At 36.3% G+C, this 23,033-nt stretch overlaps 3 protein-coding genes across 4 annotated transcripts; 1 reads left to right on the top strand and 2 right to left on the bottom strand.

Moving 5' to 3' along the window:
* The first annotated feature begins 2,188 nt into the window (after positions 1-2,188).
* Positions 2,189-10,490, top strand: LOC132039016 (probable beta-1,4-xylosyltransferase IRX10L). Of its 2 annotated transcripts, XM_059429548.1 has the most exons (5): positions 2,189-2,619; positions 5,861-6,249; positions 6,466-6,707; positions 7,795-7,916; positions 9,453-9,842. In XM_059429548.1, exons 1-5 carry the CDS (start codon positions 2,529-2,531, stop codon positions 9,701-9,703), a joined length of 1,095 nt encoding a protein of 364 aa, XP_059285531.1. In that variant the 5' UTR covers positions 2,189-2,528; the 3' UTR covers positions 9,704-9,842. The 2 variants fall into 2 exon arrangements, with proteins under 2 accessions (XP_059285531.1, XP_059285530.1); XM_059429547.1 differs by lacking the exon at positions 7,795-7,916 and having other exon boundaries at positions 2,197-2,619; positions 9,453-10,490.
* Positions 10,491-10,944: 454 nt separating this feature from the next.
* Positions 10,945-14,935, bottom strand: LOC132040362 (uncharacterized). Its single transcript, XM_059430991.1, has 4 exons — positions 14,644-14,935; positions 12,686-12,944; positions 12,364-12,558; positions 10,945-11,694 (listed from the first exon to the last, which is right to left on the bottom strand). The coding sequence occupies exons 1-4, from the start codon at positions 14,733-14,735 to the stop codon at positions 11,299-11,301; spliced, it is 942 nt and encodes a 313-aa protein (XP_059286974.1). The 5' UTR covers positions 14,736-14,935; the 3' UTR covers positions 10,945-11,298.
* Positions 14,936-18,158: 3,223 nt separating this feature from the next.
* Positions 18,159-18,741, bottom strand: LOC132039483 (uncharacterized). The gene is made up of 2 exons (XM_059429956.1): positions 18,457-18,741; positions 18,159-18,302 (listed from the first exon to the last, which is right to left on the bottom strand). The coding sequence occupies exons 1-2, from the start codon at positions 18,739-18,741 to the stop codon at positions 18,159-18,161; spliced, it is 429 nt and encodes a 142-aa protein (XP_059285939.1).
* Positions 18,742-23,033: the final 4,292 nt, after the last annotated feature.

The following is a 23,033-nucleotide window of genomic DNA, read 5'->3' as shown; positions in this document are numbered from 1 at the left end:
CCAACTATCACAGTTTTTTGAGTTTCATACCTAAACTATCAGAAGGTTGAGAAAACTACCTAAACTATCACTATCTAGTTTGCAAAACACATCTCAAATTATTCTTGAATGGCATGTGATCTACACTCTCCATTTTATATAAAAATGTTGCCAAGTGTTGTCCACGTGGATAAATAATGTCACAATGGCACCTACATGGAAATTAAAAAAAATAAAATTATTTGCTTTAAAAAATAAACTGAAAAATAATAATTTTTGTAAAAAAATATCAAAAATTATAGAAAATAAAAAAATAGTTTAAAAAATGGAAAAGTTGTTTTTTTTTAAAATAAAAAAAAATCAACTTTTCCATTTTTTAAATCATTTTTTCTGATTTTCTAAATTTTTGATATTTTTTTACAAAAATTATTATTTGTTTCAGATTTTTTTTTTTAAAATCCAGATTTGTTTTTTAAAAAAATGCTGATTTTTTTTTTTAAAAAAAATAATGCAGTTTTTTTTTTTTTAAAAGTATACAGTTTTTTTATAAAAAAATATTATTTTTTAATTTCCATGTAGGTGACACCATGGCATTACTTATGCCATGTGAACAAATTTTTTGAGAAAATTTCAGCTTCACTTGCCTTTTGGAGAGTGAGTTCACACATTTAGTTCAGGTGTGTTTTGCAAACTAGATAATGATAATTTAAGTTTTCTCAATCTTATGATAGTTTAGGTATGAAACTAAAAAAAAAGTGATAGTTAGGGTGTGATTTTTACCCTTTATCTCTTTGATTAATCCATTACTATGTACCTAACTTGTATAATCACTTTCTTTGCACGTTTGAGGGAATTTTTAGTAAGTGACAGCTGAGTTTTTATTTCTTTTTTGAGGTTAAAAAAAAGGATATAGTTAAGTCAACTCTAGAAATTAACCAAGTTATGGGCTATATACACTTTCAACATTATATTAAATGCTAATATGATAAACATTTTTACATTAGTATGGTACTAAGCCTGTTTAGAGAAATTGAATCTCAAATGATCATTGTACAAGCTACAGAAGGGATTGGAGTAAAACCTTTTGAACTTCTTTTTCATCTTGGCTAAATCTTTTACCATTTTGTCTAACTTAAAATAAAACATCTTCAAACCTGAAACTTATTTTTTAAACATTATGCCAAAATCTAATAAAACTTTTTTCTCATAAATATATTCCTCTTTTCTAACAAATTTTTCAAGTAGGAAAAATGTTCTAGATGTGAAACTGAAGCTGTAGAAAAACAATGGTAGATTAAAGATTTATTAGCACAAAGCCTTGGAGATTCTTGCAACTAGTAATAGATATATTTGTGCCTCAAATAATCAACCTCCATTGAATTGAACTTTTTTTTTTTGGTAGAACCATTGAATTGACTTGCCATCCGCCAGATAAAATTAAAAGTTTATGTTTCGTGTGCTGGCAGCGCTCTTAGGTTAAGCTGACTACAATAATATATAAGTAACTCTCCATTTCAAGTATGCTAATCTAGAAAATAGAATTATAATTTTCTATCAATTAAATTGATAATGTAAAACTTAAACTGTTATATAACTTACACTTTTGTAAGAAAACGCTTCTAGATATCTATAATTAAATACTCCCTCTATTTATTAAAATTATTTGATTGGATACGAATTTTTTTGACATGTAATTCAAATATATGATAAGTTTAAAATTCACCTTTTAAATGAATAAGGGTAAAGATTATACATATCTTTTTATTTTCTATTTTCTTATACAACAACATATCCAGTATATTCCCACAAGTGGGGTTTCCCATTTCTTTATAAAAGATTAAATTTTTATATCAAGGGAATCTCCCAACAAGTAATGCCATTAGAGATAAAATGGAGATACTAAGAACAAATATACAGCTTTCAAAAAGAGAAATATGTGTCCCATTTTTATGACCTATTTTCTTTTTTAATTTATCCCAAAAAAATAATTTGTTTCTTTATTAAAAAATAATTTAAATTTAAATCTTGTATTTATTCTTAATAAAATTTTATAACATTGTTTATTATTTGTTTTAAACTATAAAATTCAATAGTATTTCTTTTCTATGCTTTTTGGGCAGACCAAAAAATAGTGTGTGTCAAATGATATTACCTCTTTTATACTGTTCCACATTGCCAGTACCCCTGGACCTTTATTACAAGCCATAAACCATGGGGAGTTGGAAAAATCTGTTTTCAGCATTTGCTAGACAAGTGACAACCAAACTAAGACCAAACCAAACCACCTTTGACTATTATTCTAACAAACCCCATATCTTTATCTATCACTATTATTCTCTCAATATATTTACAAATCACTAGCATTTCATTTTCTTTTCCTGTAACCTGTCTTTGTTATAAAGAACTACTGTTTATTGACACTCTAACTATAGATTCCTCCAAACTTGCCAGCTTCCTTGATTCCCATTACATATGCTTTAAAGTTGTGATAGTTTGGATCATTTTATACTGGTTTGTTTTGCACAAAGATTTGTTCTTTGTAAAGAGAGATGAGGAATTGGAGATGGGGTTTTCTTTTGCTTCTTCTTGATCTTGTTTTCTTGTTTGGAATTGAAGCCCAACGTACTGAGAGAATCTCAGGTAATTATTCCTCAAATTACCTTCTCTTTTTTTAAAATCTGTTTAGTTCTTTTGGTTTAATTTTTTATGGTTTTGTTTTGTATTACATAAAGTTTTATTCTTGTTACTAAATGCTAACTGTCAGATCACGAGGTAGGGTTGTGATGTGAATTGGAGAAAAATTTGCAGATTCTTTTTGACAATTTTTTAAGATTCAGCTGGTTCTTGTGCTGAATCTGAATTTGCAGAAGTTACTATACTTTGACCTGCAAATTCTCTTCTTCTAGAAGTTTTAGTCGACTGTGTCTGTGTTACTTTTGCAACTTCAACCTTGTAATTTTATATACATATAATATGTGGTGGTTAAGCATCAAATGTATATTTAGGGTGTGTTCTTATGAAGGAAAATGTTTCCCTAGAAAATATTCTTAGAAAACAAGTGGATTTCTTACTTATTTTCTAGTGTTTGATAAGTAAGCAAGAAAATATTATTCCAAGAGCATTTATATGTACTCTAACAAAACACTATGGAGGTGGGGTCGAGAGAGGGGGGCCGAATGTGAGGGTTGGGTGGCGGGGGATTGTGGAAGAGGAGACAATGGACTTGGAATGTGGATTTTTTTTTTTCCTACTTCCGTCAGGGAAGTCATTTTCCTCATTTTTAAGGAAAATGTTTTCCAAAATATTTTGACCAACCAAACATGAGAAAAATAGAAAATGTCCTCCATACCAAACACACCCATAGTCTGGTGATAGCTAACTTGCTAGCTGCTTATATAACGATGATGTCTGCATTTTTATGTGCTTTCGGACCAAATACTTGGGCGTTGTTGGTTGATCTTAACCTACTAGTTAGATCCAGAATCAGTTGCTTGGGCAAATCAGTTAAATTGTCATTACACGCTGATTATGATACAAGCTGCTTTTTGACATTAACCTCACATTCTTCACACAGACAAAAGATGGGGGTTAGTTAGCCACAACGTAGAAGGTTAGAATAAAGGAGATGGATGAGATTTTGCAGCTCGATTTAATCCATCTGTTTTCAGTATCTGAGCTTTGGGTTTCCTTGATAGATGCTGAGAAGACCATTTAGATCCAGAATATCTGTGGCTTGGATCAACTGATACACTGCTAGTGTGGTGAACGGGAAAGGAATCAATATCAGTATTGGAGGTCTCACATTTGTGCATTGATAAGACACGTTTACTATTTCTGGAAGCTCAATCTCAAGAAGACCAATGACTACAACTTGGAGAATCCGACATGCACCCGTCAACATTTTTAAAGAGTCCGAGCAACATAGGACTACATAAGCTAAAAGACTACGACTACAAGACAGGCCGGAAGCGACTCACTTCTATTCTCACAACTAGAGCTCTAACATCTAACTTAAATAAACAGTTCGGTCTAAATTCAAATGAGTCTTGGTTAAGATTGATTAAAAAAACAAGCTCAAAAACTGGACCTTACCTTAGAATTAAGCCAGCAGAAATAGTGAGGTGTTCTCATTCTCCAAAAAAAAAAAAAAAAAAAAAAAGGAAAAAAAGAAGAAGAAGAAGAAATAGTGAGGTGTTCTGCTTGAAAGTTCTTTGTTCAATCTCTAAATTAATTTTATATTTAAATCTCTGAGTTCTGAAGAGGCACATTAAAGACACAATGCATAAGATCTATCTGTTAATCTGGAGTTTAAAAAGATGTATTTTTCTTCCAGTGTCAAATCTAAAGTGTAAATCTTGCGTCTCAAGTGACCTTCACTTAAGGAACTCAATATCATTTTTCAGTTTTCTTATTGGACTTGAATCAAATTTAGAGTTTTAGTCAACTTCATGCTTGTAGATAATTGATTCGGTTCAAACCGAGACATCTAGATATTCAGCTTAATGAACCCATTTGCAGTCCTTGGCATCAGTTGGTCCTGAATGGCCGATTAGAAATAGGTGATCATTCTTCAGTAAATAGAGAGGAGGGAATAAATAGGTGAGCATTCCCTCCTTTCAACCATTTTCAATATTTCAAGGAATTATTACCTTCGAATGGTAGCATGTAGTACAACTGAAGAGAGTGAGGAAGAGTACCGATTAGACAATTTGTTTCATGAGGCATAGTATCTGATTGGTACAGGCGATATTAGTTTTCTACCATAAGGTTTTAAATCTGAAGTCCAGACATTGATCTGAGAATAATGGATTTTGCCTCTAAAGAGGGTTTTTGTAGTATGTATCGCATCTGATATGTAAGTTTCTGACAGCTATTTGTGCTTTAGATTTGAAGAGTTGGAAGGTTTAAATTTGGTTCTAGCTAGGTTGATGAGTCAGCTTCTCAATGAGGTTTGGTGAGTAACTTGTTTTCGTAACGATGTTGCTATTATATTCGAGGAAACTTCCTTTTTAACATCTAGGAAAAGTTTTAAGTGCTATGCTTGCAGACACTTTTAGGGAATTGCAACAGGACGAAGACATTCAATAACCATTCAGCTTGGGATTCTAATGGTAGAACCTAAAGAAGTGAGATGTTACAACTTCTGTGACATGTCTTTCCATTAATAAAGGGCGCTAGAGAGTTTGTATCTCAATGTTCTCTTGTTTAATAAAGTTAATCCGATGCTCTTTCAAAAAGTGAATCGCTTGACCTTCATCATCACCTTGATCTTTCCTTTTATGTCTTTTCTGGATTGATGCCTCCAGAAAATTTTCTTCAATCTGAAAGGAAAAAGAGAACGTTGGAAACTTTATGTTGGTATAGCTAGTTTTATAGCCGGATTTGACTTCAGTCTTAATTTGATGCCTTTTAGACTGCCAAAATTTCCAAGGCTTTTTCAAGAATCCCATTAGGACATATTGGCCCTTGTGTGTGTGTTTACTCTGGAGTTAAGAGAATTGGGGTGTGGATGAATGATAGTTGCAGTAGCATAGATATTAGATAATATGATATGTTGGCGAATAATTTCAATTTACAAGTGCTTCCGAAGTGTCATCCTTCTGACTGTAAAGCAACACTTTTTTACCAAACTGAAAAATTCACCTGTGATATAATTTAATAGTGCAAAAATTAAATATAATTAGATTCTTCTGAGCCTTCTAAGGTGCTATAAAATTTAGAATAAAGGCTTATAGAGTATGATTTCCCTGTCTGTCACTTTGCATATCTGACTACATGATTTTGTCTTTCAGCAAGTTAAATTAGGTTAGTCGAAAAGGACATGAACACTTGCTTTGAACTCCATGAAGTCATATACTTTCCTTTCATTTCTGCAATTCAGGTAGTGCTGGTGATGTCTTGGAAGATGATCCTGTTGGGAGGTTAAAAGTTTTTGTATATGAGCTTCCCAGCAAATACAACAAGAAAATTCTTCAGAAAGACCCACGATGTCTCAGCCACATGTTTGCTGCGGAGATCTATATGCATCGTTTCCTCTTATCTAGCGCTGTCCGAACCCTTAATCCTGAGGAAGCTGATTGGTTCTACACCCCTGTTTACACCACTTGTGACCTGACACCGAATGGCCTTCCTTTACCCTTCAAGTCACCACGAATGATGAGGAGTGCAATACAACTTATTGCTTCTAACTGGCCTTATTGGAATAGGACAGAGGGTGCTGATCACTTCTTCATTGTCCCACACGATTTTGCTGCTTGTTTTCATTATCAAGTGAGAATTAAGTCTCTCTTCTCTCTCTCTGTCTCTCTCTACACTTTCTCTCTTCTACTCTTTCTCGCACGCACACAACACACAAATTGATGGGTATACACATCAAAATTATCTTTTTACTGGATTTCAGTAAAGTAGTGGAAATCCCAAGGGATTACTCACAGTTTCTTATTTCTTAACTGTAAATTTCCATCTGATTACTTCATGCAATTGCAGGAGGAAAAAGCTATTGGGAGGGGTATTCTTCCGTTGCTCCAGCGTGCAACTTTAGTTCAAACATTTGGACAAAGAAATCATGTTTGTTTGAAGGATGGTTCAATTACAATTCCTCCCTATGCTCCTCCACAGAAAATGCAATCCCACTTCATCCCTCCAGATATTCCGCGATCCATCTTTGTTTACTTCCGTGGCTTGTTCTATGACGTAGGAAATGATCCAGAAGGTGGTTATTATGCGAGGTATTCCCATGTCTCATGTCTATGATTAAATCACATTTGATTCTAAATGCTAGAACTTAAATAGATTGAAGAGGACTGACTTCCCTCAGAAGTCACGAATGTTGATCACCAAGTAGATTGGGATGTTGAAGTGAATTGCTAGAACTATCAAGATTCTGGGACCATGGTGTTTCTCTTCCCTGAAAAGATCGATAAAATGTTTGGAAAAAGCATTAAGTACCCCACTGTTACCATTCTCAAAAACACACACACACACACACACACACACAAAAAAAAAAGTACCCCCCTTGAACTTGAGTTGCATTTTTAGTTACATATTCGATCTTTGGTGGGGTCCTATTACCCACTGAACTTTTTCAAAGTGGAATATATACACCTTTGAGGGATGACGTGGCACAAAAAGTGGGGTCGCTCTCTTTGAAAGGTGTGAGAGGAAAAAAAATTAAGTTTAAACCTTCACAATTAATTACAGTTAATTAAATTTCAGTACAATTTAAACTGACCCAAAAACCCATCTTAGTTTTCCTTTCCTTTTTGAGAAATCCACTTGCGAATTACCACATCACCACTCACCCTCAGCCGCAAGAACCACCACCGCCGGGAAGTCCTTGACGTCCCCATCTCCTCTTCTCCAGTTATCCTTTCATCCCTCTCAGCCGTCTTGACTCATCCTCTCTCCCTTTTTATTTAAATTCCAAGGAGACCACATAGCTCCACTCTCTATCTCTAAAAACTTCTCCAAATTTTCCTTCCTCATCCACTGGTGAAACAGAACCACCAGTATAGCTTGGGGAAGCAGCCACATGGAGGTGGCAAGCTTGGTGAACCAGAACCATCACATGCACTTCGAGGTATACACCACTACACCACAGATTTCTTGACCAGAAAAAGAAACACAGCAACTGAAACGCCACCAACACCTTCATCAGCCAAAATTAATGTGAAGTATCAATTTCTAATGGACCCTTTGATAAGAAATAGACCATGCTGTTTTTTTCCTTTATGAAGAAAAGAAGTTGAACCCAGATTAATTCTTGTTAAGGGGGTTTAATTTAAAGGAATCACACAAAGCATTTCTCTGTGACAGAGAGAAGAGCGAGAAGAAGAAAAGAGAAGTAGAAACGGAAGTCGAAGTTCAAGTTACCATTATAAAAAAAAAGAAAAAAAAAAAAGAAAAGAAAAAGGAAGTCGAAGTTGAAGAAGGGGAAGGTAAGGTATTGAAATATCAGTTCCTTTTATAATGAACAACAACAACATACCCAGTTAAATGCCACAATGTGGGGTCTGGGGAGGGTAAAGTGTACGCAGATAGCCCTGAGTTCTCTGGTTCTGTGAATCCATTTGGATGATGCTGTCATTGAAATGAGAGGAAAGAGAAAAAAGCTTTTCAATGATAGAGATAGGGATAATGCATACAGACCCCCCTCAACTTGTCCTATTTTTCCAACTACACATTAACTTTACTGGGGTGCTATTACCCCCTAAACTAGTACGAAGTGGTAATACCACTTTTTGAGCCCACGTGGCATAGATAGCGATTGAGGGTCTAATAAAGCGTGGGAAATGAAAAAAAGCTAAAATTTTAACAGCATTTCTTTCATTTAAAATGTTTCATTACTTTGTTTATTTTAATTCTACTTTTTCGTTTGCTCATTTCTTTTTCTCGTTTTTTCCTATTCTTTTTCTTTATCATGGCTCCTTTCCTCCTTCTCCTTCTTGTTACTTTTCTTCACCGGAAATTGTGTCCGGCATAATCCACCAGAGTTCCATTTCAACAAAACGCAACCGCCTTTCGCCATCCACCCCCTACTCTCTCACTATTTGAAAATAAATTAATTAACAATTGGATTGAGTGTTTTGAGATTTACGTTTTATGTTGTATAGTCTATTGTTTGTGAATTTCTGTGCTTTGCATTATATTATTATTGTCAGAGGATTTCGTATCCTCTTATTAAATAAGGTGCGGCATTCATATTTCTAATCCGTAAAGTAGAATCTGTTGTATCTGCAATATGTATTCTGAAAACCCAAAGTTGCGGGTGGGTCTGTTTGGAGCTGTTGGAGAGCTTTGTGGAAAAAAGAAGATGGTGAAAAAAGCAACAATAATTACGCCTGAATCTCAAACAAGTTGGGGTTGACTATATGAATCCTCACTGACCATGTTTGCCGGTTAAGCTCAACCCGTGTTATCATCAATCATATCAAAATGCAGTTAAAAGAGAGTCAAAATCACGTGTTGGATTAAAATGAGGTGGAAAAAAAGGCAGCATGTGAATGATACTGCCCATTGAAATCTAGATTGGTTTCTCTGCCCATTGAAATCTAGGTTTGGCTTCTTGGGGTGGTAGTAATTCCATTCCAAGACAAGTCCTACACCCGCAAAGTTGACGTGTGTAATAGGAAAAGGAGGACAAGTTGATGGGGGTATTTATATTATCTCACAAAGAAAGGAAAGAAGAATTTTTTTTTTTTTTTTTTTTTTTAAATGTAGAATATGTAGAAGCGTGTGTAAAACACCATCAAATACTCCATTGGTCATTTATGCCACGCCAGAGTTTAGGGTGATATTTTATTCCACTTCAAAATATCTCAGAGGGGTAATAGGGCCCCGTAGAGATCGAGAGTGTACCTGAAAAATAACTGTGGAAGTGAGAGAAACATTTTAATTTTCTTTGCTGGTTTCCCAAACATGGAATTAGTAGTATATTTTATGACAAGGTACCTGATTCTTATTCATCTTTCCAGAGGTGCCCGGGCAGCAGTGTGGGAGAACTTTAAGGACAATCCTCTCTTTGATATTTCTACGGAGCATCCAACTACCTACTATGAGGACATGCAGCGAGCCATCTTTTGCTTGTGCCCACTTGGGTGGGCTCCATGGAGCCCGAGATTGGTTGAAGCAGTTATATTTGGATGCATCCCTGTTATCATTGCAGATGATATTGTCTTACCATTTGCTGATGCAATTCCCTGGGAAGAGATTGGTGTTTTTGTAGCCGAGAAGGACGTTCCAAATTTGGATACTATTCTCACTTCTATTCCACCAGAGGAAATATTAAGGAAGCAGAGATTGCTTGCCAACCCTTCAATGAAGCAGGCTATGTTGTTTCCACAACCTGCTCAACCAGGCGATGCTTTCCATCAAATTTTGAATGGACTTGCTCGTAAACTGCCACACGACAGGAGCGTTTACTTGAGGCCCGGGGAGAAGGTCTTAAACTGGACTGCTGGTCCAGTTGGTGACCTAAAACCTTGGTAGAAGCTGGACCAGTAAATCTTGGCTTTCAACCTTAATGCCGCGTCAAAGGTGTGGAATTAATGTGAAGTGTAAATCTTAAGCATGTAGTTTCTTCGATGAAGTATAGAATCTTTTGTTGATAACAGCACCCAGAGGAAGCAACATGTTACAAAATCTTAAGCTGGAGGGTTTTTTTGTAGTTATGGAAGGCTACACATTCATTTTTGGAGCTGTAGGATTTGTCGTACAAACAGCTGTGTTGGTTCCCTAGTGTACACTGTACTCATGTGTGCCACTAAAATTGTGTTATAAACTCCTTCCATTTTCTATTACTTCCCCCATTGAGCGTCGTTATACCAAGCTATATTAAAACCTATTAAAAAAAAAAAAAAAAAAAAAAGGACAACCCATGACGGTCACGGATGTTAGAAATTCATTTCACTTTTTTTACATAATTTTTTGTTAATGAGTCACGATTTAACTCAAGTCAAGAATTTACGTCCATTGTAATTCGATGTTCAAATATATGAGTTGCCTTATCAAATGATTATATGAATTGATGTTCAAATATATGAGTTGCCTTAGCAAATGTCGGCTTACATGTGAGGGTTGCTCGGTAAAGCACCTCCACCCGCGACCTAATACCTTTTGTGCAAAACTGATTATTGTTTTTTGGTCCAAACTGATTGCTGACGACTTGATTCTAATTTTAATCCCTCCCAAAATGATATCCGCATACTAACAATTTAGTTTTTGTCAATAGAATTTTTCCATATTTCATCTTCAAAAACTGAAAAAAGTGGCGTAACCGATAGCCCACATATCAAAGCAAAATGATAAGAGTATTAGTTAATTAAAGCAACCTCTCAAGAAAACCTGCAAAAAATAAACTACACCTATTTTATACCAGGCAGAGTTTAAGTTCTCTATCTTTGACGTTGAATAGATCTTTTACGATCATCAGGTTAGGTTTATTGACTGGTCAAAACAAACCCGATATGATTATTTGAGAAGTAGAGTAATAACATGGTTAAATTGAACAGGTGATATAATAATTCTTTACACTGTCAATGTATGACTTAAATCCTACCAAAATAGCTCTCCAAACATCTAAGTATAATAAAATGATGCCCCTATAATCATATTCATCTGTCAATGTTTCTGAACTTACATAATATGCGCGAAAAAACAAGAGTTAATTGACTAGCTACAAAGTAGGCCACCACTTCAAGCTCTTCGTTCCGGTTCTTGACAATTTCCTCCACAATTTAACTAGTTAAACAATTAATCTTAACAAAATATGCCAACAACAACTGTTTCACATAAGCAATGTCAATTGCATATGCACTTGGTTCAAAAGCTTATCTCGCGCCTTTCAGCAAAAAACTTACCACTCACAAATTGGTCAGGGAGAAGAGCAAGCCAGACTGCAGTATCAGCGGCGTCTTCTGGAGATATATGCCCAGCCCAACCAGTCATAGCGGTCTTCACCCAACCCGGGCAATAGCAATTGATATAAATCTTATGACCCTCTGGACGATCATCGAGTATCCTTCCCATTAGCCTGGTGTATGCATTTACTGCAAGTTTTGACACTGAGTAGTCAGTGAACACTGGAGGCCATCCCCCTGACTCCCATGTCCCATCTTTTACTTGTTCCAAGAACGTCTTCACTGCATTATCAATGACGTCTTCTGTTAGAGAATCCACATCCTCCAGTTGCTTTCTCAAGCTGACATTTGTAATTCTCTGGTTGCATCAAGAAAATGTAGATAATTTTGAGATGTTACAACAACAACATACCCAGTGTAATCCCATGAAGTGGGGTCTGGGGAGGGTAGAGTGTACGCAAACCTTACCTCTACCATGGAGGTAGAGAGGCTGTTTCCAAAGACCCTTGGCTCAAAGAAAAGCAACCACATCAGTCCGGAAAAAGAAACGACTTCGAAAGAACTATTGAACTAATATCGTGCTACGTTCACATTATTTAGTAGCATTTGTAATCAGGACAAAGTACTCGAAACTAAACAATAATAGAAAGAACATGAGAATTAGCACCATTGACATGTTTGATGTTATAATATGATGGTTGCATCAAACAAGACTAGAAATTCAATGTTAAAGGAAAAAAATTGTATATTATCTCAACTAGCAATGACTTCAGAGGAACTATTTATGCCGCTTTCACATTATTTGGTAGCTTTCAATCAGGACAAAGCATTGATCCAACTTAATTTCAATCTAGAAAAGTAGAAGAATGAAAAGGAATACTCTATAGGGTCTACAACTTAGGTGGTCATGTTTATGATTTTGTCTAAAGTAGGTCTAGGCTGGAACATTAAGGAATTGCTAAAAGAGTAAGCCAGGTAGAGTGAGAAGAATAACAAGAATGCTATGAAAATGAACACTGTTACTTACATTCTTTTTTCCATGAAGTCTTCCCAATCGAGAGGTCACACTAACAATACGAGCACCACAAGGAGAAGGCCTCATCAACGGAATCATCGCTTTAGTCATATTTTTGGTGCCAAAGTAGTTGGTTTGAATGACAGTTTCAGCATTTTCCATGGAATTCTCTGTGCCAACATTGAAACTCACCCCTGCATTGTTGATCTACATAGATATAGTAATATCATCAGCCGAGAATGGCCATATTTGCTAAAAATAATAGGAAAAAAAAAAAAATAGCAATGAAGACCACCACTTAAATAATAGCATTGAACATGAATTAACATAATACCAGTATATCTAAACCACCATATGTTTCTTTTATCCAATCAGAAAATGCTTCAATCGATGCATGATCGATAATATCCAGTTGATGAAATGCTACATTTAAACCTCCTTCTTGCATGACTTTCACAGCCTCTTCACCAACTCCAGTCTCTCGTGAAGTAAGAACTACTGTTAAGCCATGTGACGCTAGTTGGTGAGCAACCTCAAATCCAATCCCTCTATTTGCACCAGTCACGACAGCAACAGTATCAGACGACCACCATCTGAAAACCATCCACCATCTATTAGTGACTGGAGATATTATGTTGCTAAAAAATATGTAATTATCTTGATAATCTAATAACTAGTATACATAACAACCGAAAAGTATCGAACGGCTTTTTTGTCTCAGTTGATTCATCAGTACTTTGAATGGAAAATAAATCAAATAAATGATCATTTATCTAGTAAATGGACAGTTCATGATATATCAAAATGTTTTCATAGTTATTGATCAATACATTATTAAGCTAGTTACATAGACCTCACTGATTTCACTACAAAGCAAACATATAATACACTAATCGAAGGTGTGAAGGATATTATACTCAAATCCTAATAGTGACTACTAATCGCCTTCAACTTTTCTCATCATATTTTCTTGCTAAGTAACTTGCAGCTTAGAACTTTCCATCTTAGCTAGGGGGAATCACGGTCAAATACTACATTTTTATCAGCTGAACAATTCTAGGAAATTTTACCACAAAGTAGTACTCCATAGAAGATTCAAAACCCTGAATTCGCCTCTAAATTTAGCACATGAATCTACGTGTCTCTTTTGAGAAAATTCCATACTTTCGAATTTACAAGGAACATTTCTCTCTGCCATTTAATTAGGTGAGTAAGTACCCAATGCCATGAGATACACCTTCCAAGCAGCCTAAGGCGCTTAAAAAGGAGACACTACAAAACTGTCACAAGTAATAGGCTTGTTTAATGAACCGTTTGATACTAAATGAAGAGGTACCCTGAAAGTAGGAATAGAGGAAGCACATGCCTGTTACCAGAAGGAACCAAAGGCAATTAGTTTATTTGGGCGAGCTGGAGCCTTGGAATAAAACAACAAAAAGATACTCTTTAACATGGTGTTATATTGTCCGTTCTGAGCAAACCCAACACGGTTTTTCCCAAACGGCCTTATAGCATTAAGAGTATTTTTACACCTTAAATGTAACTTTTTTTTTTCTTTTCTTTTCCATCCAGCTATCAATGTGGGACTTTGTTCGCACATCCAACACTCTCATTTAATGTGGCAATCCTTTTCTGGTTCCCAGTGGGTTTACCTTGTTCTAGGTCGATCCCGTAACAACAAGAAAAGGCGATGTTGTGCTGTATATTCTGATGATCTCTTTTCTACTTAGGCAAAGGGAGTACTTTATTTTAAAACCAAACAAGAAAATGACCATTATCTTGATTGTTAGGTCACGGTCTTAATTAAACAATATGGCAAATAAAGCTAGATATCGCTCGTAAATTAAATTACGCGGGAAACCTCTAATTAACCTTTCATTCTTATTAATTAAATGCTAAGAATATTAAGCCATGCACAGCTAATTTATGAGCCATTGTCCTCTGGGACAGAATGCATAATGCCTAATAAAGCATATAGCGAATGAATAAAATTAAGATGTCTCTTGTTGCCTTTAGTGGATCTTGCCAAAATATATATCCGCACATATAAGATTAAGGGATGCATTGATATTAGGGGTGGATCTAGGGGTGCAATAGGGTCGTGTAAAATTACACTGTATATATAATGTCAAAATTATTCTTTTATGTATATATTCTCTTCGCTTATTTGTGTGTTATCCCTTAATGAAAATCCTGACACTGCCACTTGTTTATACTCCACTAATTAAATTCTGGATTCTATCCAAATGCAAAGAAGGAAAGGGAAAATGAAATGAAATGAAAAAGACTCACTTTCGGTGATCTGAATAAGGGATAGTACGTAAAAGAGAGATTTCTTGGCGTCTCCTTTCTCTTTTCTCCTTTGACTTCTCCTTTTTATCCATTATTTTTTCCTATGTTATATTCTTGGTTACTTACCTTGCAATTTCTTCATCACCCCGTATTCATTTTCTGATTTTTGCTTTTGGTTTAAGAATTGAAAGAGAAGATAGATGAAATGCTATGTCACAGAAACAAACTGCGTGTTATCTTCCGGTATATTTGGAGCAAATGCTTAAGTTTGAACCACTTTCTTTGGTCAACAATCTGTTTCTATCTTAACCTTAGGTTTTCAGAGAAAATTTACCCTCCTCTTAGTGGTTGTTTGGTTGATTATTTAGTTATATATTTACCTGAATCATAATTTATGGATTGGCACGAGGAAATAAGATCTCTTACAATTTGTATAGAAGCGCTTTTTCAGATCTCTTAAAACTAAAAAAAGTTTATAAAGGGCCAAATAATCAATTCTCCTGATTGGTACACGGAGAATAAAGAATACGAGAATTGTTATATGGGTAATAATAAGTGATACTTACAAGAATTAGTTTGTGGAGATAATAAAGGTATTGTTATAAGGAGAATACACTAGCATGGATTGTTCTTTAGGGATTGCCTATTATAAGGGTACTATTGTCTTTAAATGTTCTTATACATATATTGCTGATGCCCATATTTTATATGTCCTTGGTTGCATCACAGATCAGGCCTTAGTCCGTTTCCTATTTGTCTTAGTGATGGACAAATTGACACGGCATATTCAAAGGGAGGTACCGTGGTGTATGCTATTCACATATAACATAATACTAATTGACAAGATGCCCGATGGAGTGAACGATAGGCTGGAAGTTTAACGACATACCCTAGAGTCTAAAAGTTTCAGGGTAAGCAGGAAAATAGAGTATCTGGAGTGCAAGTTCAATGACGTGACGCAGGAGGTGGAGCTAGAAGTGAAGATCAAAGCAAAAGTCATACTAAAGAAGGGATGTTTCAAGTACCTTGGGTCCATAATCCAAGAAGACAGGGAGATTGATGATGACGTCGCACATAGTATTAGGGCGGGGTGGGTAAAATTGGGGGTTTGCATCTGGGGTACTGTGTGAAAAGAATGTGTCGCCAAGACTTAAAGGTAAATTTTACAAAGTGGTGTTCATACCAACTTTATTGTATGGACAGAGTCTTGGCCAGTCAAGAGCACCTACGTTCCGAAGATGAGTGTAGATATTAGGATGCTCAGATGGATGTATGGGTATATTCGGAGGAATATGATTAGGAATAAAGTTATATGAGGCAAGATGGAAGTAGCCCTCGTGGCGGAAAAGACGAGGAAGCAAGATTGAGATGTTCAGATATGTGAAGAGGAGGTGTGTGGATGCGCCAGTAAGGAGCTCGGCTATAACAAGAGTTAAGAGAGGTAGAGGTAGGTCAAGGAAGAACTGGAGCGGGGTGGGGGGGGGGGGGGGGGAGGATTAGACAGGAGATGATCCAACTTCAGATTATTGAGGATAAGACCATAGATAGGAAGGTGTGGAGGTCAAAGATTATGCTACAAGGTTAGTATGTAGCCAAGTGTTCTTCTTGTTAGTAGTAGTAGTTAGTAATCACGTAGTTTCTTTTCTTTGTATTAATATCTTCGTTATCTTTCTATCTTGCTAATTTGTTGTTATAATTTTTCTTGATACAATGCGTCAAATCCTTTTCTTTTCTTTACATTCTTCAAACCGATGGTCTATCGGAAATAGCCTCTCCACCCCATAAAGGTAGGGGTAAGGTCTGCGTACATCCTACCCTCCCGGACCCCACTTTTAGGATTACATTGGATATATTATTGTTGCCCATATTTATTTGTATTTGTCAAAAATGCTTGGAGTCCCCATAATCTCTAATTTGTTAGGGGAGTTAGTTAACTGGGTCAAACCAATATGTACCCCTAATAATCACTTATTTGTATGCCATCTAATTGCTCACGAGGAATACAATATTACTTATTGCTATTCATTGTGAATTCGCGACTGTTTACGAGCATTCATTATCATTCAAGCAACTTGTTTTAACATCTCAGGAGGTTGAATAAAAAAATTCCCCCTTTCAATTATTCTTTAATGCTCCACCTAGTCTTTTATTATTTTTTGTTGCTATAGACCCCTTTCAAACATCTTCAACTGATTTTGCTAATAATCGAATTTTAGGCAAAACAGTTTGGCCCCACTGTGGGCTCTTAGTAATATTAATTATCCCAAGTTATTTTAATCCTTTGTTGATTTTGTGTTTGCAAGTAAAAATATGGTTGACGAACACTATTTGGCTGCTCTTCAAGCTGCTCCTAAGGTACGTGATACTGCTGAACTCTTAAACCCTAACAAAATATTGAACGAGGATGGCCTTGTGGACATAGACGAAGTCTCTAATGACTATAGGGAACACGAGAAGAGCGGATCAGATCCAATATGAGCTTCATGATCATAGAACACCTCTCATTGAGCAGCACATCACGGACTTTCCACGGCTAGGACACGCAGGAAAGAGTAAGGGAAGCACACATCCTATGTTGGAGGAATTTACGGTTTGGGCAACAGGCTGTGAACGTGAGCTAGATAGCACCTCTTTGGCCGCCAATGTGGGGTCACTTTCACAGCAAAAGATGAATCCGGTCGCAAGCACACCGAACTTCATACTGGGGAGTTTTAGCGTAGCGGATATTTCAGGTAACTCAGGCCTGGAACGGTGGTTCAAAGGGAGATATCCATCATGATTGTCACTGAATCACCATTCATTATGATAGAAAGAATACTAAAACATTTGGACAAAAACAGTGATTGAATCGATCAGATTCCTGGAGCCCCTCTAGTAATTAAAGCTATTGACATACAGATGTATTCGCAATAAACTTACAAACCCAGTGCAACCCCTGTGTTGATTTGTATGAAATTCAGATGCCGTATATGGAAAACTACGGTAATACCACTGATCCTAGAGACCATATCTTGGCATACACTACTAAGATAAATGGCAACAACCTTTATCCAGAGGAAATTAAATGAGAGCTAGTCAAGAAGTTTAGAGAAATCCTCATTAGAGGCGCGGTGTCATGATATTCACTCCTACTATGTCACTCCTACTACGTCACTCCATCAGATCAATCGCAGAGTTAGGAGATGCATGCATAAAGGCACATCGTGGTTCAACGGGTGGAGAAACATGAAAGTTCCACAATGGAGATTTAGTACCAGTTGAACGAATAGAGAAGAGAATAAAAGGAAGAGAAGAAAGGAGAGAAAATAGTTATAGCGAGAGAATTTTTACATTTCTCAAAATATCTGTAAATGATCTTAATACTCTACACTAACACAACTCAAGTATATACATTTCTTTAACCAACTTAGCTTGTTTTTAACTAACTGACCTCTTTAGCTAATTAAGCTCTAACGTAATTCCCAAGCATAGTTGCTTGTTTAACCACCTAGGCTAGTCAACACTCCTCCTTAAGTCTATGGTTGAAACAGGTTCTTGACTCTAAGCCTGCTCAACAAATGCTGATGTTGAGCTTTTTCAAGACTCTCTGTAAACAAATCTGCTAACTGCTCTTTGGTATGTATATGTTCAGTTTCAGCATTCCTCGATTGATTTTCTCCCTGACAAAGTGACAATCGATGTTAATATGCATTGTTCACTTATGGAAGATAGAATTTGCTACAATTTGAATTGTAGCCTTGCTGTCATATATCATCTTCACTGGTAATTCAACAATGATTCCAAGTTTTTGAGAATTCCAACTAGCCAAGTCACTTCAGCTGCACATGAAGCCGTACTCCTGAATTCTGCTTCAACTGGGCTTTTTTGACACAGTTTCCTTTTTCTTTTTTTGACTTCCAAGAAAACCAATGCCCCTCCAAACTTTGCTAGATATCTAGTAACTGATCTTCCAGTCTCCAAGCAACCATCAATCAGAACCATAATAAGCAACTGACTTGCGTCATCAAGTGGCATTAATAGACCAAGTCCAGGTGCCTGTTTTGTGTATCTCACTATTCTGAGTGCTGTTTTCCAATGAGACACTTTGGGTGAGTGCATATGTTGACTCAGGACTTAAACAACAAAGGCCAAGTTAGGTTTGATCATGGTGGGATATAATAATCTACCAACCAATCTCTGATAGGGACCAGGATCTGTATGAATTATGTCCTCAGATGCATCCTTGCTTTGAACTCATTCATCATATTGAACAAAGGTGAGCTTTTGATTAAGCTCAAATGCTGTTCCTGCAGCTTCGGCTCCTTCTAGGCCTGTTTCAGCCACTAGTTGCAGTGCATACTTCCTCTGGCACATAAATATCCCCTTGCTAGATCTTGCAAATTCAATACCTAGAAAGAACATAAGTTCTCCTAGATCTTTCATTTTGAACTTTTGCTTCAATGCTTCTATGGCGGCACAGAGAAGTTGTTGATTGTTACATGTAACCAACAAGTCATATACATACACAAATATTATCACAATATCTGGTCCAACTGTTCTTCTAAACAATGAATAATCATAGTGGCTATGCTGAAATTCCATTTGAATTAAGGCTTTTGTTAGTTTCAAATTCCACTGCCTAGGAGCCTGTTTGAGTTCATAGAGGGACTTATTAGGTTTGCATACTTGCCGAGTCTCCCCTGTCTTGCAAACCCTTCAGGCATATGCATGTAGACATCCTTTACTAAGTCACCGTTTAGAAATTCATTGTGCAAATCCATATGATAAATGTGCCAATGCTTTGAAGCAGCAAGCAATACAATGGTTCTAACTTCACCATAATCCAACCCTTCTCTTTGGTAACCAACCAAGCCCTAAATCACTCAACTTCACCAGTAGACTTGTACCTAATCTTATAAATCCACCTGCAGCCCATAGACTTTTGCCCAGGAGGCAAATGCACGAAAAGCCTATGTTTGATTGTCCTCTAAAGAAGCCATTCCAACTCACAGCTTCAACCCATCTTGGGTCTGAGGAAGCTTCTTTGAAAGTGGATAGTTTTGAATTAACTGAATATATAGATAAAGCCAGTTTTAAGTAGGTGATAAGTGATAATAGGAGACAGACTGAGCCATGGGATATGGACAATTGGCTTTCTTTGTAGGAACTACATAGTCTGGCATCTATAAAGGTTGCTTACAGTGTCTAGATGATTTTCTTGTCTTTGCAACTATTGCTTCTTCAACAAGCATCCTATGTAGCTTCTACTTCCCCAAGACTGTCCCTGTACTCCTGCTGCCTACTGGGCATTGAGATAGCTCAGAAGGAACCAATGCAGGTGCACTAGCCTATTTAGGAGTAGAAGCGCATCTTCAAGTGAGCTGGGAGATACATGAAGCTGAGAAGCACCATTTTGGATATCTGAGGACAAAATATCTAACACTGGAAAAACAGGATTGTTAGAAGTGTGCATGTTCTTAAAAGGAAAAATGTTCTCCTGGAAAGTGACATTTATGTTAATTAGAAATGTGTTGGAGTGCAGATCATACAAGATATAACCTTTCTGAGTGGAATAGTATCCCATAAGGACTGATGGTACAGCTTTGGGAGAAAACTTATCCACCATTTAGGACTTGCAACATAGCATACACACCCAAAGATTTTGAGATGTGAAAGTAAAGGAGGATGCAAATAAAGCATTTCAAAGGGAGATTTGAACTTGATTACCTTGGAATGTAGTCTGTTAATAATGTATACTGATGTAGAGACACAGTTACCCCAAAACCTTAATGGGATAACATCTTGAAACCTGAAAGCTCTTGCCACATCTAGTATGATTCTGTGCTTTCTTTCATTAATCCCATTCTGCTGAGGTGTATAGGCACTTGTAATCTGATACAGAATACCAAGACTAGGTATTAAAGTTTCAAACTCAGTGCTAAAGAATTCACTTCCATTATGTGCTAAAGAATTCACTTCTATTATCTTTTCTTAAGATTTTGACAGATAAAGAAAATTAATTTTGAGCTTGGGTAAGAAAGTTTCTCATCACAACTATAGTGTCAACTTTAGAGGCAAGTAAAAAAATTCAACTATATCTAGTGTAGTCATATACCACAATAACAAAATATCTCTTTCCATTATAAGTTGATACCTTGAAAGATCCCCAAATGTCACAATGGACAAGATCAAATGAGACTTAGAAGTATGAGTACTCAACTGAAAAGGAAACTTTGTATGTTTAGCTAGTGGGCAAATAATACAATGAAAATGATTAGTAATTTGAAGATTACTAAGGGACTCATGCCTTTTTATTATGTCTACAGGAACATGTCCTAATCTGCTATGCCACAAAGTACTATCTTCTGGTAAAGTGACAGTTTTGACACACTTAGATGTTGTTGTTGATGTTTGAGACAAATTCTAAGTTACTCCCTTCAATACATAGAGTCCATGTTTCTCCTTACCTATCCCCTTCACCTGACACTGTAAAGATCCTGGAAAATACAGAAGTCATGGAGAAATGCTACCAAACACTGCAGTTCCCTTGTGAGTTGTGATACTAAAAACATATTAAACTTACAGTCAGGAAGATACAACACATTATATAAATTTTGGCCATTAAGTAGAAGAGAGCTTCTGGTGTGAGACACAGTTGCTACATTTCTAGTTGGCAAATGAACTTTTACTCTTGTCTATATGAGGAATAAGGTGAACTTTATCTAACATATCTTGTTGAGAGGTGACGTGATTTGTAGCTCTGGTATCCACTATCCATTCCCAATTGTCATACTTAGACAATAAGACATTAAGAGCAATACCTGCTGCAGCAGCCTTAGAAGAGGATTCAGTCTCTGCTACACTTCTTTGTACTTGAGCTAGCACTTGGAGAATTTATACTGTACTTGAGTGAACAAGGAAGCAGGTGCTGGTGTGGATCTCTGCTGAATATTTTAAGGTACTTGTGGCTGTGGGAACTTCCCATTGAGCTATAGTTACAGTTGTTGTTGTACTTCTCCTTGCTCAACAACATTACTGTACTCTGCATAGTTAAAGTATACTCCCGTACTCCCACCCTTCTTTTTTGACTTGAAGCTGGGAGGGTATCCACTTGTGGCCTTCATCCTTAGTATGACCTTTACAGCCACAATGCTCACATTTCAAGAAATCTTTTCTTGGCTAGAAACTGTCCACACTACTAGTAGATGCACCATTGCTTGATGCCTTATTGTTAAAGTTTCTATTGCTTTACATAACAACCCCATCTATCACGCTAGACATGTATCCACCATGAATACATCTCGCTAGATTTCTATGACTCTCCAGATCAAAAGCAAGGAATAAGCCTTGTTCACACTAGGTGTTGGGTACATTATCAATATTTTACTTCTTGACTGAGTATATGATTCATTTAACCACGTAAGAAACTGCAACAATCGTTGATACTCAAAGTGTTCAAAAAACTTCCTAGACTTTGGACATGGACAGCCAGGACAAGACATAATTTCATCAAACTTATCCTACAAAACAACATGGAGCTGGTTCTAAGGGTGAAGATTGTCAACATAGAAGCACTACCCAAGGAGGAAGATTTGATCCAGAGTTGAAGAAGATTTAACAAAGCCGATCAAAGGGAACATGAAGATATATGAAGTTGCTATGTGTTTTTCATAATAAAAAAAGTGAGAATTGTTGAGCAGCTGCTTACTCAATAATTGATGTTGAGCTTATAATGATTATTTGATGATTTGACAAATAATGTATCCAAATACAATCGAGGGAGACATAATAAAGGCACTTGAAGCACCAAACAGCCAAACAGATCTCCATGGGATTAAGTGAAGTAGTCATATCAATGAAGGAACTGCTCAAAGGACGTGATCCTTATCTCGTAATAAAAAGCTATTTCATACCAACTGGGACGAAGCAGAATATTGACTCATTCCTATTTGATGAAAGGTTGGATTTCAAATTATGGAAATATTTCTATAAGTTGATCAACAGGGAAGTAGCATTGAAGTAGGACTAGGAAGCCGACACATATACAAGGAAAGAAGGATGATTCAAGTCAAACAAGGATTGGTTTTTGGCTACGATACAATTCTAACGTGCAGCAAGGGTGAGCAGAGTCAACACCCAGTCTTTCGAAGAGCCAACTACAAAGAACCTGTGCTTATCAAGTTTTATATTTCAGGTCTTTGTTTACAATAATTAAGTTTAAATTGTGTTTCCATCTATTTACCTTTGATAAAATTATGTAGTAGGGGTTTGTATCAAGTTGTACAAGACTTCTTTGAATGGGTGGAGTCATTAAGGTTATCGTTAAGAGGGTAAAGGCGAAAATATTAGGGAACAATTCCTTAGGTTGTCGTAACCCTAAACCGCTTGAGTTTAGTGAAGTTTGAGAAAAT

The sequence above is a fragment of the Lycium ferocissimum genome, chromosome 12 (assembly GCF_029784015.1).
Source record: "Lycium ferocissimum isolate CSIRO_LF1 chromosome 12, AGI_CSIRO_Lferr_CH_V1, whole genome shotgun sequence".
Taxonomy (NCBI): domain Eukaryota; kingdom Viridiplantae; phylum Streptophyta; class Magnoliopsida; order Solanales; family Solanaceae; genus Lycium; species Lycium ferocissimum.
This window is presented reverse-complemented; position numbering and strand designations above follow the sequence as displayed.